General features: G+C 43.2%; 1 protein-coding gene across 1 annotated transcript in view; it reads left to right on the plus strand.

Moving 5' to 3' along the window:
* Positions 1-14547, plus strand: part of LOC126249395 (potassium voltage-gated channel protein Shal) — an 839759-nt gene that overhangs the window by 425282 nt on the left and 399930 nt on the right. Inside the window, exon 2 of the mRNA XM_049951047.1 lies at positions 4789-4951. Within this exon, the coding sequence (XP_049807004.1) occupies positions 4789-4951 (163 nt within the window). The remainder of the gene's footprint in view (positions 1-4788; positions 4952-14547) is intronic.

Below are 14547 nucleotides of genomic sequence, written 5' to 3' on the forward strand. Positions count from 1 at the left end.
CGTTCTTCGCCAGAATGACAATGTTGAGAAATAAAGACGTTGACATGAAGAATAAAGAAGTGGACTGTTAATAAAGTTTGTTTTATTGAAAAAGCTCTAGGAGTTTTCACATAGGAAATTCTGAGGCATTACTTTTCAGCATGTCCTCGTACTTCTTAATTTCTGAGCAACGAAAATTTAATAAAATTAAAGGATATACGTTGCTGTAGAGCGTAATCATTGATGATCACGGTATACTACTCCACTGACGACGTGTAGTACAAATTACAGGGCACATGAAGTCTAAGAATCTGAAACCTAACCCAAAGAAGTCACAGATTATCCTTATATAACACCGAAAGCTGATCAGTGAACAGTTTCGTAAAACATCATTATCATATCTACCTTATTCCGTAGCCCAGAAAGCGAAGCTTCTCCACACAATCCGAGAGGCTGCATTTAAGTTTGTAACCAGTTTCATTCGTTCAGAAGCTGACTCGGTGGGCCTATCGCTCCTGCAGATGTGTGTGCTGGCGTTATCTCCTTCAGCCTTTAGAGTCCCCACTCCGCCACAAAGCTGTGATTTCCTTTTCATTTAATCCTTAGAAAGGCGGGTCGCCTTATCTGCCAGCTATGCCTTACCAAAGTCTCCTTTTCCGCCGTTGTTGCTATTAAGGTCTCCACGCGTAACCCTGGGCATGGGTTCCGTGTTATATCCCACGAGATAGCGTGCCTGCCTGAACTCAGCCACCCTAACATTCCGGCCATGTGGACGCGCCAGACAGGAATTACTAAAGTACCGGTGTAGAGAAGGTGGCCCTGTCTCCCTTGAACTAGGTTAATGTTTGTGTGTGATACCACAAACAAATAACTCTTTTACACCCCGTGGAGAAATATGAATACCTTCTGAAAGAACAGTAAAAGATTTACGCATAATTTAGTATGAGCATCTGAATTAAAAAGAAAAAACTATCACAGCATGTAGGAAATCTCTCTCTTCTCTACATGCATCCAAAAACTTAGAAAATATTTTTGGCCGAAATAAAACTGAAACTCGTCGAATTTTTAGTCTTGCCGAATATTTACTACTGTAATGTAGTTCAACTCAGCACAGATGGTGAAAACTCGAGGCGATTGGATCGTGCCATGGGTACTTGTGTAACATATGTATGTGTGTAATATTAGGTTATTTGATCACGTCAGTCCTTCATATGCCCAGATGGAGTAGATATCGTCTTTATTGGTTTCTTAGTTTCAAGTGTCCTCAGTTCACTCCTCGCATATCAGATATCATTCATCACTTCGTAAGAGCAGTACAAAATCTGATATATCCTAAATATTGGCTCTAGTTATGCATAACACAAAACCTTTCTCCATCTCTTTATCCATTTCAGCCATACTGATCAAGAACAAACTAACTTATGAACTGCTTCTTATGATAAACTCCTCTGCGTTCAAGATGAGATTGAAGACTTACCTATTATCATCGACATAGCCTCTTCGTCAGAATATCTCAGCTGTCTTCCCTCTGCACAACAGTGGACCAGAAAACTGTCACATAAAAAAACTATCGACGCTTTCCTCATTCCTACCTATCTCCGTTTTCTTTCCTCCACCTCATCTCCTAACTTTATGTTATCATTCCTGGCTGTTTTCGGAGGCCAGTCAACTTCTCAACATTTGATTCCTTTTATACCATAGCCACAAATTTCTGTTATATATAATTTCAAACAAAAGGAGAAGTGACTTGACGCAGAGTTAAGTATATTGCCATTTTTGGAAACATAAAAAAAGTCGTGTTACCAAAAAAGATTAATGTGCAGTAATGAAATCTCGGGAATACGGTACATTCGTCTAAGTAACACAATTAAGTGATTAACATTCTAAGGTCACAGGTAAGTTCGAGACAAGCCTTTGTAATTGTGAAATGTTGGTGCACTCATAACTAGTGTAACTGCCAAGATTTTGAATGCTAGCATGCAAAATTGCATGCATTGTGTTGTACAGGTGCTGGCGTAGAGTTCCATGCCTGTCAGTAAATACAGGGACGGCTAATCTGTTTGCGTATGACGCTGGAGTTGTCGTTCGGTGATGTCCTATACGTACTTGATTCGAGATAGATATGGTGATCGAGCAGGCCAAGGTAACATGTCCATACTCCTTAGAGCATATTAGGTTACAACAGCGGTATGTGGGCGAGCGTTTTCTTGTTTGAAAACACTTACTGGAATGCTGTTCATGAATGGCAGTACAACTGATCGAATCACCAGACTGACGTACAGTTTTGCAGTCAGGTTGTGTGGGACAACCACGAGAGTGCTTCTGCTATCATACGAAATCGTATCCCATACCACAAGTCCAATTGTAGGTTCAATAAGTCTAGCCTGTCGACACGTTGGTTGCAGGCCCTCATTTAGCCTCCTTCTAACCAACACACGACCATCACTGGCACCGAGGCAGAACCAGCTTTTGTCACAAAACACAACAGAGCTCCACACTGCCCTTTAATGAGCTCTCGCTTGACACTAATGAAATCGCAGATGGCGGTGGTTTGAGGTCAGTAGAATGCACACCACATGGAGTCTGGCTCGGAGCTGTCTTTGATTTACCCGATTTGTAGCAGTTCGTTATGTCACTGTGGTGCCAACTGCAGCTCAGATTGCTGCTGCAGATGCAATACGATGCACCAGAGCCATACGCGGAACACAATGGTCTTCCCCCTCAGTAGTGCCACCTGGGCGTCCAGGGTCCCTGTCTGCTTGCAACCGTACATTCTTGTGACCACCGCTTCCAGCAATCATGTAGAGTGGCTACATTCCTGCCACGTTTTTCTTGCGTATCACAGAGGGAACATCCAACTTCTCGTAGCGATATTAAACGACCTCATTCAAGCTCAGTGTGTTGTTACTAATGGCTTCTTTGTCTTCTTAAGGGCCTTCTTGACTAACATCATCTCACCACGTCCAGTTTCAAAGATAACTGACGGTCACGACCGTTACTGGGTGTATTTAAAGCAAACCTGATTTTGGCCCCGGCGGAGGTTCGAGTCCTCCCCCGGGCATGGGTGTGTGTGTTTGTCCTTAGGATAATTTAGGTTAAGTAGTGTGTACGCTTAGGGACTGATGACCTTAGCAGTTAAGTCCCACAAGATTTCACACACATTTGAACATTTTGAACAAACCTGATTTGCATCCTCGTAGTGGAGCTACTAGCGCCTTTCTTATGCGACTGTCGCGAAATTTGGGTAGACACCATCTTTCATGTGTAGAAACACGCCTACCAACTTTCGTTTGTGTCGCACAACGCCATGGTGTTGCAATTTTTCCGTCAAAACGTATTTGTTACTATATGTTACCGTTATTATGTATTGATCAAGTACTATGTACACCTCGATGAATACTGCATCCATTATCATTCTTCTTCTTCATCTTCTTCTTCTCCTTTAACGTATGAACTAAATTCACATCAACTATTTCTTCTTTCTTTTCTTCCACGTGTTCTCGTCATTTCCTTTCATTTTTCTGCCGATATTGCCCCAGCCTCCGTCTTGGAGTTTTCATGGAAGCCTTCGGAATCTCGTAGTTGCTTTCTGAGTAGCAATCAATCCTCAACATCTTGTAGAGTAATTCGGCGTTCCCAGAAATTCCTTCCAATTTCTTTGTACCATGTATTATCACTTTTTGATTTACCTTAATAAGTGAAGTCTTTTGTGACAGTCTGTTGGGATTTATCCTTTGGATATGGCTTCAGAAAACTATTATTATTATTTTTATTATTATTGCTATTCCTATGTACTGCACATACTGTATTGTTAACTCACTAAAAATGGTTGGTTACATGTAAAAGAGGGCCTGGAGGCCTTGTAAAATAACTAAATAAATAAATGTAGTAAAAGTAGATTTGAAGCAAGCAGGTCCGCAGCTCGTGGTCGTGCGGTAGCGTTCTAGCTTCCCACGCCCGGGTTCCCGGGTTCGATTCCCGGCGGGGTCAGGGATTTTCTCTGCCTCGTGATGACTGGGTGTTGTGTGCTGTCCTTAGGTTAGTTAGGTTTAAGTAGTTCTAAGTTCTAGGGGACTGATGACCATAGATGTTAAGTCCCATAGTGCTCGGAGCCATTTGAACCGTTTTTTGAAGCAAGAAAGGAATAACATAACTTGATATAAAAGACAAAGACTTTGGGGCATACAATTCATGACTACACAGAAAGCCTGACATAAAAACCACGAAGACCGGAACGACGTAGTCTGACGAAAAGGGCACTTGCTGAGAGAATAAAAGAACTACGGGTACAAAGAATATCTACACAAAACTCTGAAAATTCCTTCTTTTGTACTTTTCATGGTCCAGTCGGGACCAAACATTGGTAAAAACACAATAAACATTATTTCCCATACGTTTTAAGACATAAGCAAGGCGCGCCACGGTGCAATAGACGGGGTGTAGCGGAGGATACCTCCAACACAGCGGGCTGGAAAGGCGACAGGACGGCGGGCTGGACTGTACAATCGCTACTCTGACATTACTTAAGGGAAAAAACCCTCAGAAGCCTGTTGGTACGAATGGTTAAATTAGATGATGCTTCACATGGGTATTAAAACCTATGAGTCATCATTTCAGGTGTCTGTACAAACGTAAGGTGCATGTAGACGGTTACGAGTAAGGTAATGTTTAAGAATGTACCAGTTTTGATTTGGCAGATACGTAATTACACTTTAGTGTAAGCATTAAAATTGAATTGTGGCCACAGTAGTCGCACTCCTTTAGATTAGCATGCAGTTTTATCAAACTAATGTCTCTAATGTGTTACAGGTACGGTGACATGGTTCCCAAGACGATTGCTGGCAAGATCGTTGGAGGAGTGTGCTCCCTCAGTGGTGTGCTAGTGATCGCTTTGCCGGTTCCTGTTATCGTATCTAACTTCAGTCGCATCTATCACCAGAACCAGCGGGCAGACAAGAGGAAGGCACAGAGGGTAAGCTCATCCAACTTAGTATGAATGACAAAGCAAATACTTTTACCGTACAAATAACGTTCTTTGATTGTAATTAGACAGTAGTAAGCATTCGTTTCAGATGCTAAAGGAAAATTAAGGAAATTGTGTAAACTATAGCATGAACTGAGTAACTTAATGTTGATTATTTACCTAGTTAAGAAGTGGTGTTCGATTTGACTGTCATTAATATTTGTTGTTAATTCTGTGGGTAACTCCGCGAAAATGTTTTATGGTTAGCGACTGAGGAGATAAGAGTCGATACATGCACAAATATTGGTAAATTGGAGAGCTAGGACAAATGAAATGGTTTAACTGTCCCCATGTAAGAGGAAGTACTACTTTCATGACCCCATCTAAAAAATTAGAGACTTGTTTTCAGTAAAGTAATATTAGCAGTTGGTTGTATGTTGCTAATTATAAATGATAAAATGAGCAAAAAGTATAGTGCTGACTTCTGCTACGATGGGAACAAAAGAGGCTGTTAGCGTGAAAACGACGATAACCGAAGTTTCGTTTCGTTTACCTGATGTATTAGGGTCTCTGTAAGCTCCATGGCAACAGTAATATTTTACAGCCGCCACTACAGAATACTTTCAAAGTTGATTTAAATTTCCGCCATGTTTCAAGGCTGTATTTGTGTTATTCAACAATAATCTTAGTAATTGAAATAAAAATTCAAGTCTGAAAATTACTGCGTAATACACTGCAGGGCTCGCCACGAATCCATCTAGGAGATTACTTACACTGTACGGCTTTGACGGATGATAGCGTCGCGTACCCTCCTGTCACACGTAATGTATGGGAAGACATCAATAACAGCTCCTCATCCGTGCTTCTTCTCAAAACTAACATAAATCAGTAGTGTCTGGCTCCGTACCTTAAATACCTTTGAAGCCCTAATCGCCTTTTTTCGTGTTTTCGATGCATCGTATTTTTTCCTGCCCTTAACAGTGTTAAGGTATTTTTTCCGCAACGGAATACAAAGACTCAAGACTTCGTAGATATACCTTATAAGAACGAGACGCTGTATTTAATCATTAAGTCAGTAAAAAAACTATCTCTACACGCAGTATGTACTATGCTAGCTAGACTCTTGAGTTTTCCTGACTCAGTTTCGGTTCTTTTTCGTTGCTTAAGTTTTGATTTATTTTATACAGATGAAAAACTTAAGCTTTCCGATCTAGATTTAAAACAGAGATGTAAATTTTAATTTTTTCTCATTACAGAATTTCGAATGACAAGTTTTATGGTTGTAGCTTGCACTGCAAAACAAGTGCGAGTGCCGGCCGGTGTGGCCAAGCGGTTCTAGGCGCTACAGTTTGGAACCGCGCGACCGCTACGGTCGCAGGTTCGAATCCTGCCTCGGGCATGGATGTGTGTGATGTCCTTAGGTTGGTTAGGTTAAAGTAGTTGTAAGTTCTAGGGGACTGATGACCTCAGCTGTTGAGTCCCATAGTGCTCAGAGCCATTTGAACAAGTGCGAGACATGTGAGTTTAAAAGTTCATGTTAGTGTCAAATGGATTTTCAGTACCAAAAATCACTACATTCGCCTCCAATAGGATTAGGTTGTCAAGTGTTGAGTGATGTTTCCTTATACACTCCTGGAAATGGAAAAAAGAACACATTGACACCGGTGTGTCAGACCCACCATACTTGCTCAGGACATTGCGAGAGGGCTGTACAAGCAATGATCACACGCACGGCACAGCGGACACACCAGGAACCGTGGTGTTGGCCGTCGAATGGCGCTAGCTGCGCAGCATTTGTGCACCGCCGCCGTCAGTGTCAGCCAGTTTGCCGTGGCATACGGAGCTCCATCGCAGTCTTTAACACTGGTAGCATGCCGCGACAGCGTGGACGTGAACCTTATGTGCAGTTGACGGACTTTGAGCGAGGGCGTATAGTGGGCATGCGGGAGGCCGGGTGGACGTACCGCCGAATTGCTCAACACGTGGGGCGTGAGGTCTCCACAGTACATCGATGTTGTCGCCAGTGGTCGGCGGAAGGTGCACGTGCCCGTCGACCTGGGACCGGACCGCAGCGACGCACGGATGCACGCCAAGATTGGTTCAAATGGCTCTGAGCACTATGCGACTCAACTTCTGAGGTCATCAGTCGCCTAGAACTTAGAACTAATTAAACCTAAATAACCTAAGGACATCACACACATCCATGCCTGAGGCAGGATTCGAACCTGCGACCGTAGCGGTCACGCGGTTCCAGACTGAAGCGCCTTTAACCGCACGCCAAGACCGTAGGATCCTACGCAGTGCCGTAGGGGACCGCACCGCCACTTCCCAGCAAATTAGGGACACTGTTGCTCCTGGGGTATCGGCGAGGACCATTCGCAACCGTCTCCATGAAGCTGGGCTACGGTCCCGCACACCGTTAGGCCGTCTTCCGCTCACGCCCCAACATCGTGCAGCCCGCCTCCAGTGGTGTCGCGACAGGCGTGAATGGAGGGACGAATGGAGACGTGTCGTCTTCAGCGATGAGAGTCGCTTCTGCCTTGGTGCCAATGATGGTCGTATGCGTGTTTGGCGCCGTGCAGGTGAGCGCCACAATCAGGACTGCATACGACCGAGGCACACAGGGCCAACACCCGGCATCATGGTGTGGGGAGCGATCTCCTACACTGGCCGTACACCACTGGTGATCGTCGAGGGGACACTGAATAGTGCACGGTACATCCAAACCGTCATCGACCCCATCGTTCTACCATTCCTAGACCGGCAAGGGAACTTGCTGTTCCAACAGGACAATGCACGTCCGCATGTATCCCGTGCCACCCAACGTGCTCTAGAAGTGTAAGTCAACTACCCTGGCCAGCAAGATCTCCGGATCTGTCCCCCATTGAGCATGTTTGGGACTGGATGAAGCGTCGTCTCACGCGGTCTGCACGTCCAGCACGAACGCTGGTCCAACTGAGGCGCCAGGTGGAAATGGCATGGCAAGCCGTTCCACAGGACTACATCCAGCATCTCTACGATCGTCTCCATGGGAGAATAGCAGCCTGCATTGCTGCGAAAGGTGGATATACACTGTACTAGTGCCGACATTGTGCATGCTCTGTTGCCTGTGTCTATGTGCCTGTGGTTCTGTCAGTGTGATCATGTGCTGTATCTGACCCCAGGAATGTGTCAATAAAGTTTCCCCTTCCTGGGACAATGAATTCACGGTGTTCTTATTTCAATTTCCAGGAGTGTATTTAACAGGCATCATTTTCTTATTTGAAATTATGGTATGTTTGGTGCAGTTACGTGTTGGACGTTGCATACTTCAGTCCTATGAAAGTTGTTTAAGCGTTATAAAATAGAGTCGCATGTGGAAAAATGTCCAACACTTGCGACATGCTCTTCGCTTTGGGTTAAATGGAGGGGTGCAGACAGCGATAGCTGCTCGAGCACATATATATTGTGTCTCGGGCTGTGCTACCGGACAAATTACGTCAGAAAAGGATTTCCTTGTGTCAAGATAGATCGTTCTGGTCGACTGATTTTCCTCACTGCCGGCCGCGGTGGTGTAGCGGTTCTAGGCGCGCAGTCGGGAACCGCGCGACTGCTACGGTCGCAGGTTCGAATCCTGCCTCGGGCATGGATGTGTGTGATGTCCTTAGGTTAGTTAGGTTTAAGTAGTTCTAAGTTCTATGGGACTGATGACCACAGATGTTAAGTCCCATAGTGCTCAGAACCATTTGAACCATTTTTTGAATTTTCCTCACTCGAGAAAACTCGACAACTACAAGTGACATGTGTGATGAGCTGCAACATGTGCTTTCAATAGGATAAGTGGAGAAGTTGTGCGTAGGTGCACTGTATGCTCAAATTCCAAGCAACATTTTTGCTCGAATCTCATGAGCTCTCGCACTGAACATTCTTATGCAATATTGTTACTGGTGATTAGTTATGATGCCTTTATGTTCACTTCTTAAGAAGGAATTAATGACTGAGTCTTGACAAAAGGCATCTCCTCGTGCAATGAGCAGTGAGAACAGATAATATTTTTTAGCCAGTGGCACAAAATGAGTGCCGTGCACTACTAACGCCTGCCCAGAGGTGTTTCCATCGTAGCTGACATTTTTGCCAACAACTGAGACTCGTTGCAGTCGCAGCATAAGAAAACGACCAACAAAACTCAATCAGCTGTTGCTACTACATGATAATGCACTTTGCTTATTTCACATACAAAATTATCCAGGAGTTTGTTTTAAAAGTCATTTCTCGCGCACTTATTCACCTAATCTTCCACACTCAGATGTTTCCTTTTTCCATTCCTTATCGAGCAACCACCAAGAAAATTCCTTTCCAATACGAAAATGTACTTCAGACCTGGCTTGACGATATCTTTCAACTTCCAACGGGTAGGTTTCCGCAGGCGTGAAATCGGTAAACTATCTGAGCATTGTCGGACTGTTCCACAGCTACATCTATACTCCGCAAGCCATTTTACTTTGTGTGACGGAGGGTAGTTTGTGTACCAGTGTCACGTTCCCCTTTTTCTGTTCCTATTGCGTATGGTTCACGGGAATAAGAATTGCTGGTAAGCCTCTGTGTGGGCCTGAATCTCTCTAATTTTATCTTTATGGTCTTCGAGATATTGTCAGGAGGAAGAAATATATTGGTTTACTGTTCTAGGAATGTGTGCTCTTTGGATTTTGACAGCAGACCATACCTTAATACTCTCTTGTAACATCTGCCATTGGAGTTGCCTCAGCATCCCTGTGACGCTGTCGCACTTAGGAAATGAACCTGTAAAGAAACGTGCTACTTTTCTTTGGATCTTCTCTATTTTCCCTACCAATCCTGTCTGGTACGGATCAGAGACTGACGAGCTATATACAAGATAATGTGTAGAAGTTTTAGAGAATACATTGTTGACGATTTATTTCTCTCTTATTTTTACCTTTGTGTTCAACAATCCAATAGAAAAACGCTAGTAAAATATGCACTGCAGGTACTAATAAAAATGAATTACAGCTTACCACGATTGTCTTGCGACTAATGTCAAGTATCGGTAACACTAGCGTGGCTAAATCGGCAAGAACTAATAAAATATAATGCATTGTGGAGTTCGAAATAGTCTGTGTTTACTGCCTTTCCTGTGTAACACTCAACTGGAGATTTGAAAGGTGGAGTCAATGCACAAAGTAGTCCATTTGAGAAATTATTCAGTGACATATACTGATTAGTTGAAACATTGTAGCTACTTCCCTCACTGCGAGGTTGGAAGCCGACTGGTGGCATTGTGGGCACGTGACACGTTGTGAAAAGTATGTTAAACTCAGCAGAGACGGATGGGGATCACTGTAGCGATGATATGGGCTACAAATGGGGAAATCCACTGAGATTCGTAACTTTGATAAAGGACACGTTATTATTAGGCAAAGTCAGTGAACGAGTATCTTGAAAACGGCGAAGCTGGTGGAATGTTCACGTGATGCTGTCGTGACCATCTACGGAAAGAGGTAGAAGTACAGTGAAGCTACCACTAGGCGCAAAATGTCTTTACGTCCGCGACTCTTCACAGAACAAGGGGTTCGGAGGCCTGTCTGCTCTGTAAAGTAGGGTAGGCGTTGATCTGTGGCATCTCTGCCGCCTGAGCACAATGCTAGTGCACGCACAAGTGTTTCGGAGCACACTGTTCATCGTACATTGTCGAACATGGAGCTCCGCAGCAGACCACCCATACGAGTTCCTTGCAGTGGGCACGGGTCCATCGGGATTGGACCGTCGATCAATGGAAAAACAAACTCCTTCATCGAGGTGAACGGCGGTTCGAAACGTGCAGCGCGCCACGGGGGCAGTCTGGTGGCAGGGGTATTATGCTAATGCAGACATTTTTTGCGCTTGCATGGAACCTGTGGCAGTATTAGAAGGCACGCTGACAGCTGTGAACCACCTGTATCCCTTCATGCTTGATGTCTTTGCCGACGAAGATGTCATCTTTCAGCAGTATAATTGTCCGTGTCTCGGAGCCAGAACTGTGCTACAGTGATTTGAGGAGCATTACAGTGAACTCATGTAGTAGTCTCGGCGACCAAATCTGCCCGATGTAAATCCTATTGAACCCATCTGCGTCGCTATCGGTCACCACCATCGCTTACGAAGATCAGCGGTCCGTTATTTGAGCGAATTATATGATCTGAGCGTACACGTGTAATGCCACATACCTCCACAAACCTATTAAGAAACTGTCGGATCACTGATGCACAGAGTCAGTGATGTATTTCGTTTCAAACACGGACAAACAAGCTATGAAGCAGGTGGTCGTAATGTTATGGCTCATCAGTTAGTTTCATAAACAAAATTGTATATTCACAAAAACAAAAAATGATGCCAACAGAAACAGGAAAAGGCGTTATGACGCGTGCAGTAACATAAGCCAGTCGCCCGTAGAAAGTGGAGTACTTAAGAAAGGCGAGATGACTTCGAATGCAGAAGTTTTCTTAAGATTTCCAAATCTGGCTGTAGTTCTCAGAAGAACCAGATGCAAACTAAATATTATACATCAATAATTTTCATATATTTCTTTTATTTTTCTCACTATATATAATTCACATTTGTGGAGCACCTTCAGTGGTTATACTGTAGATATTATCAGCAGGCAACATATCTTTTGATCGTTACAGAAATAAAAAATAGATTTCCTAAGATTGCTGTCAGTGGCACTATCTCCAAAACAGAGGAATACAAATGCAACTACAACACAGTATTGACTGTAATATGTGAATATTCACCTTAAGGCTTTGTAAGCCATGAATAGCATTGGGTTACACGTCAAGAATGAATGAAAAAACGGAATCAGAAAGACGTGGTCAATATGACACGACCGAATGTATGCTGTACAAGTTCGATTCCAGCGTCTATTAACCTGAAAAAACCTATTGCCATCATAAGGTGGAATAAGGAGCACACTGTGGTGACAGTAATGTCTACAATAGTCGTCCTTCAGCAAAATTATCCTTCAGTCTACAAATAGTGAAAGAAGAACAAGCATATTCTACTCCTAATGATTATAATATGGCTGTTACTGACGCTTTATCAATAAAAGCGAAGAGCCTGTATGTTCAAGAATTTTTCAAATTGCAGTACATTTAATGCATAGAGAATCCAAAATAACAATAGGTTCAACAAGCTGAGAGTGGTGCAAATTTTCTGTGTGGTGATTCATAGTCAGTGCAGAGTGCTATTAATTTAGTCCCTGATAGTTTCATATGAATGACCATTGAGGTATAGTGTGATGATACAAATGGGCAACGATTCTGGTAGTTGCAGAGACTATCTATACGCCACTGATTCATGATGCCATAATACCACTACGTTGAATTATAAACAAAACTTTATTTCTGCCTGTGTAAAAACTGCATAGCAGTGGGTGAATCGCATCACACCCCAGCATCCCATACAAAGGTACAGGTGTGCAGGAGACTATCCATACGCTGTTGATTCATGACATCAAACTGCTACTGCGTCAGATTATAAATGAGACTTAATTTCTGCCTGTGAAAGAATTGCTCAGAAGTGGATGAATAGTTGGGAAGAGAGATGGCGACCTTGCTGGCCGAGGTAGGGTTTGCCAAGCGACCCACTAACAACATAGACCTGTTATACGCCAATTAGTAGCGGAAAAACGCCCTAAACTTACAACTGTCTGCCAAAGACTTCATTTCTTTTCATGTATGACTGTCATTTCATTTTGTTAGTAGACAAACAAGTGTTACTCTATATCACACCATCGTTCATTCCCATTTCCTTCCACGACCCCCCACACTCACTGTGGATTCTCATAAATTATGACACTAGATGCAGATTGATATCTACGCCACACCCTGCCTGTTGTCAGCTTTTCTGACTGGGCATTCTGCTGGTCCTCGTAAGATGAATACTTAAGTACACAGTCGGACAAAAACAATGACGCACGACGAAGGTGTAATGTGAATGGGATTGAAATCGGTATATATGATGTACATGTACAGACAAACCAACCATTACATTTTCAGATCAACTGGATGATTTATTCAAGAGGAAAAACTTCACATATTCAGCTAGCCAATAACGCATTGGTCCTCCTCTGGCCCCCATGCAAACAGTAATTTGGCTTGGCATTGATCGATAGAGCTTCTCGATGTCTTCTTGGGCGATAACGTGCCAATTATGTCCAGCTGGCCTATAAGATCGTCAGAATCCCTGCCCATAATGCTCCAAACGCTCTCAGTTGGAGAGAGAGTTGGCGACCTTGCTGGCCAAGGCAGGGTTTGGCAAGCACGTAGACAAGCATTAGAAACTCTTGCCGTGAGGAGTCGGAAATTATCTTGCTGAAATGTAAGTCTAGCTTAGCTTTCCATTAAGAACAACAAAAAGGGGCATGGAATATCGTCGACGTACCGCTGTGCTGAGAGGCTGCTACGGATAACAACCAAAGGAGTCTCGCTATGAAACGAAATGGAACCCCAGACTATCACTCCTGGTTGTCAGGCAGTGTGGCGGGCGACAGTCAGAAAGGCATCCCACTACTCTCCAGAGCTTCTCCACACATTTCTTCGGTCTTGAATGTCATTGACTGGAACACAGTTGTCTTCGGTAATAAGCCCCGCTTTAAAATGACCAGCGAAGACGTGTCTGCAGATGCCCCAGGCAGCTGTGGGATACTGACTGTCGCTCGTCACACGACCTGACAACGGGGAGTGATGGTCTGTAATAGCATTTCCTTTCATAGCAGGAATCCTTCCAAGCCTCTGGTTTTCATATACATACAGAGTGACAACAATAGTCTGAAAAGCTTGTCAGGGTGTTGCAGGGGAGGTTGCGCTGAGAAATATTTGTTAAGAAAAAAATTCAGTACGTTGTGCCGTTTACTAATTATTTAACACTGAAATTAGCTAACCAGGTCGTCGCGTGCGCAAATTCAAGCAGCCTGCCAGAGGTGGTGTAGCCAAAGTTGTTCGTCGTTTGCTTTCCTTAAAATGAACAAACTTCAGGGGGGTAGGACGTCAGACGGGCCGACTTGGAGCAGGAGAGGCATCACAGGATATTTTAATTTCCAGTGTCCATACTTTTACAAATAAATTCATAAAACTTTGCCAGCATCATCAGGAAGGATTCATAATTCACACTCACAGCAGTGGAAGTTCGAAAACATAACAAAATAAATTTTTTTACGTCTGAAATTTCATCATTTTTTCACTTACTAATGGCTGCATTTGTTGCTATAGGTTCACTTTTCTTCATAAGTTAGAGAGATTCTTCGATGAATTTTGCACAGCATACATACCATACTTACAGGTGTATGAAACTCTAGAATTGATTTAATTTATGAAAAAACGAATGATCTGTTATATTTTAAACTTCATGTTTAGAAAAAACACAAATTTTGTAGTTAATTACCTCAATTCTTACCACAGTTTTTAATAGATTTGGAAAATTCTAGAGTTGCATACACCTTTAAGTATGGTTTGTATGCTGTGCAAAATTCATCGAATCATCTCTCTTACTTATGAAGAAAAGTGTACCTAGCAACAAATGCTGCCATTAGTAAGTGAAAAAAATGATGAAATTTCACATGTAAAAAAAAAAAT

This window comes from Schistocerca nitens, chromosome 3, assembly GCF_023898315.1.
Source record: "Schistocerca nitens isolate TAMUIC-IGC-003100 chromosome 3, iqSchNite1.1, whole genome shotgun sequence".
In the NCBI taxonomy this organism is placed as follows: Eukaryota; Metazoa; Arthropoda; class Insecta; order Orthoptera; family Acrididae; genus Schistocerca; species Schistocerca nitens.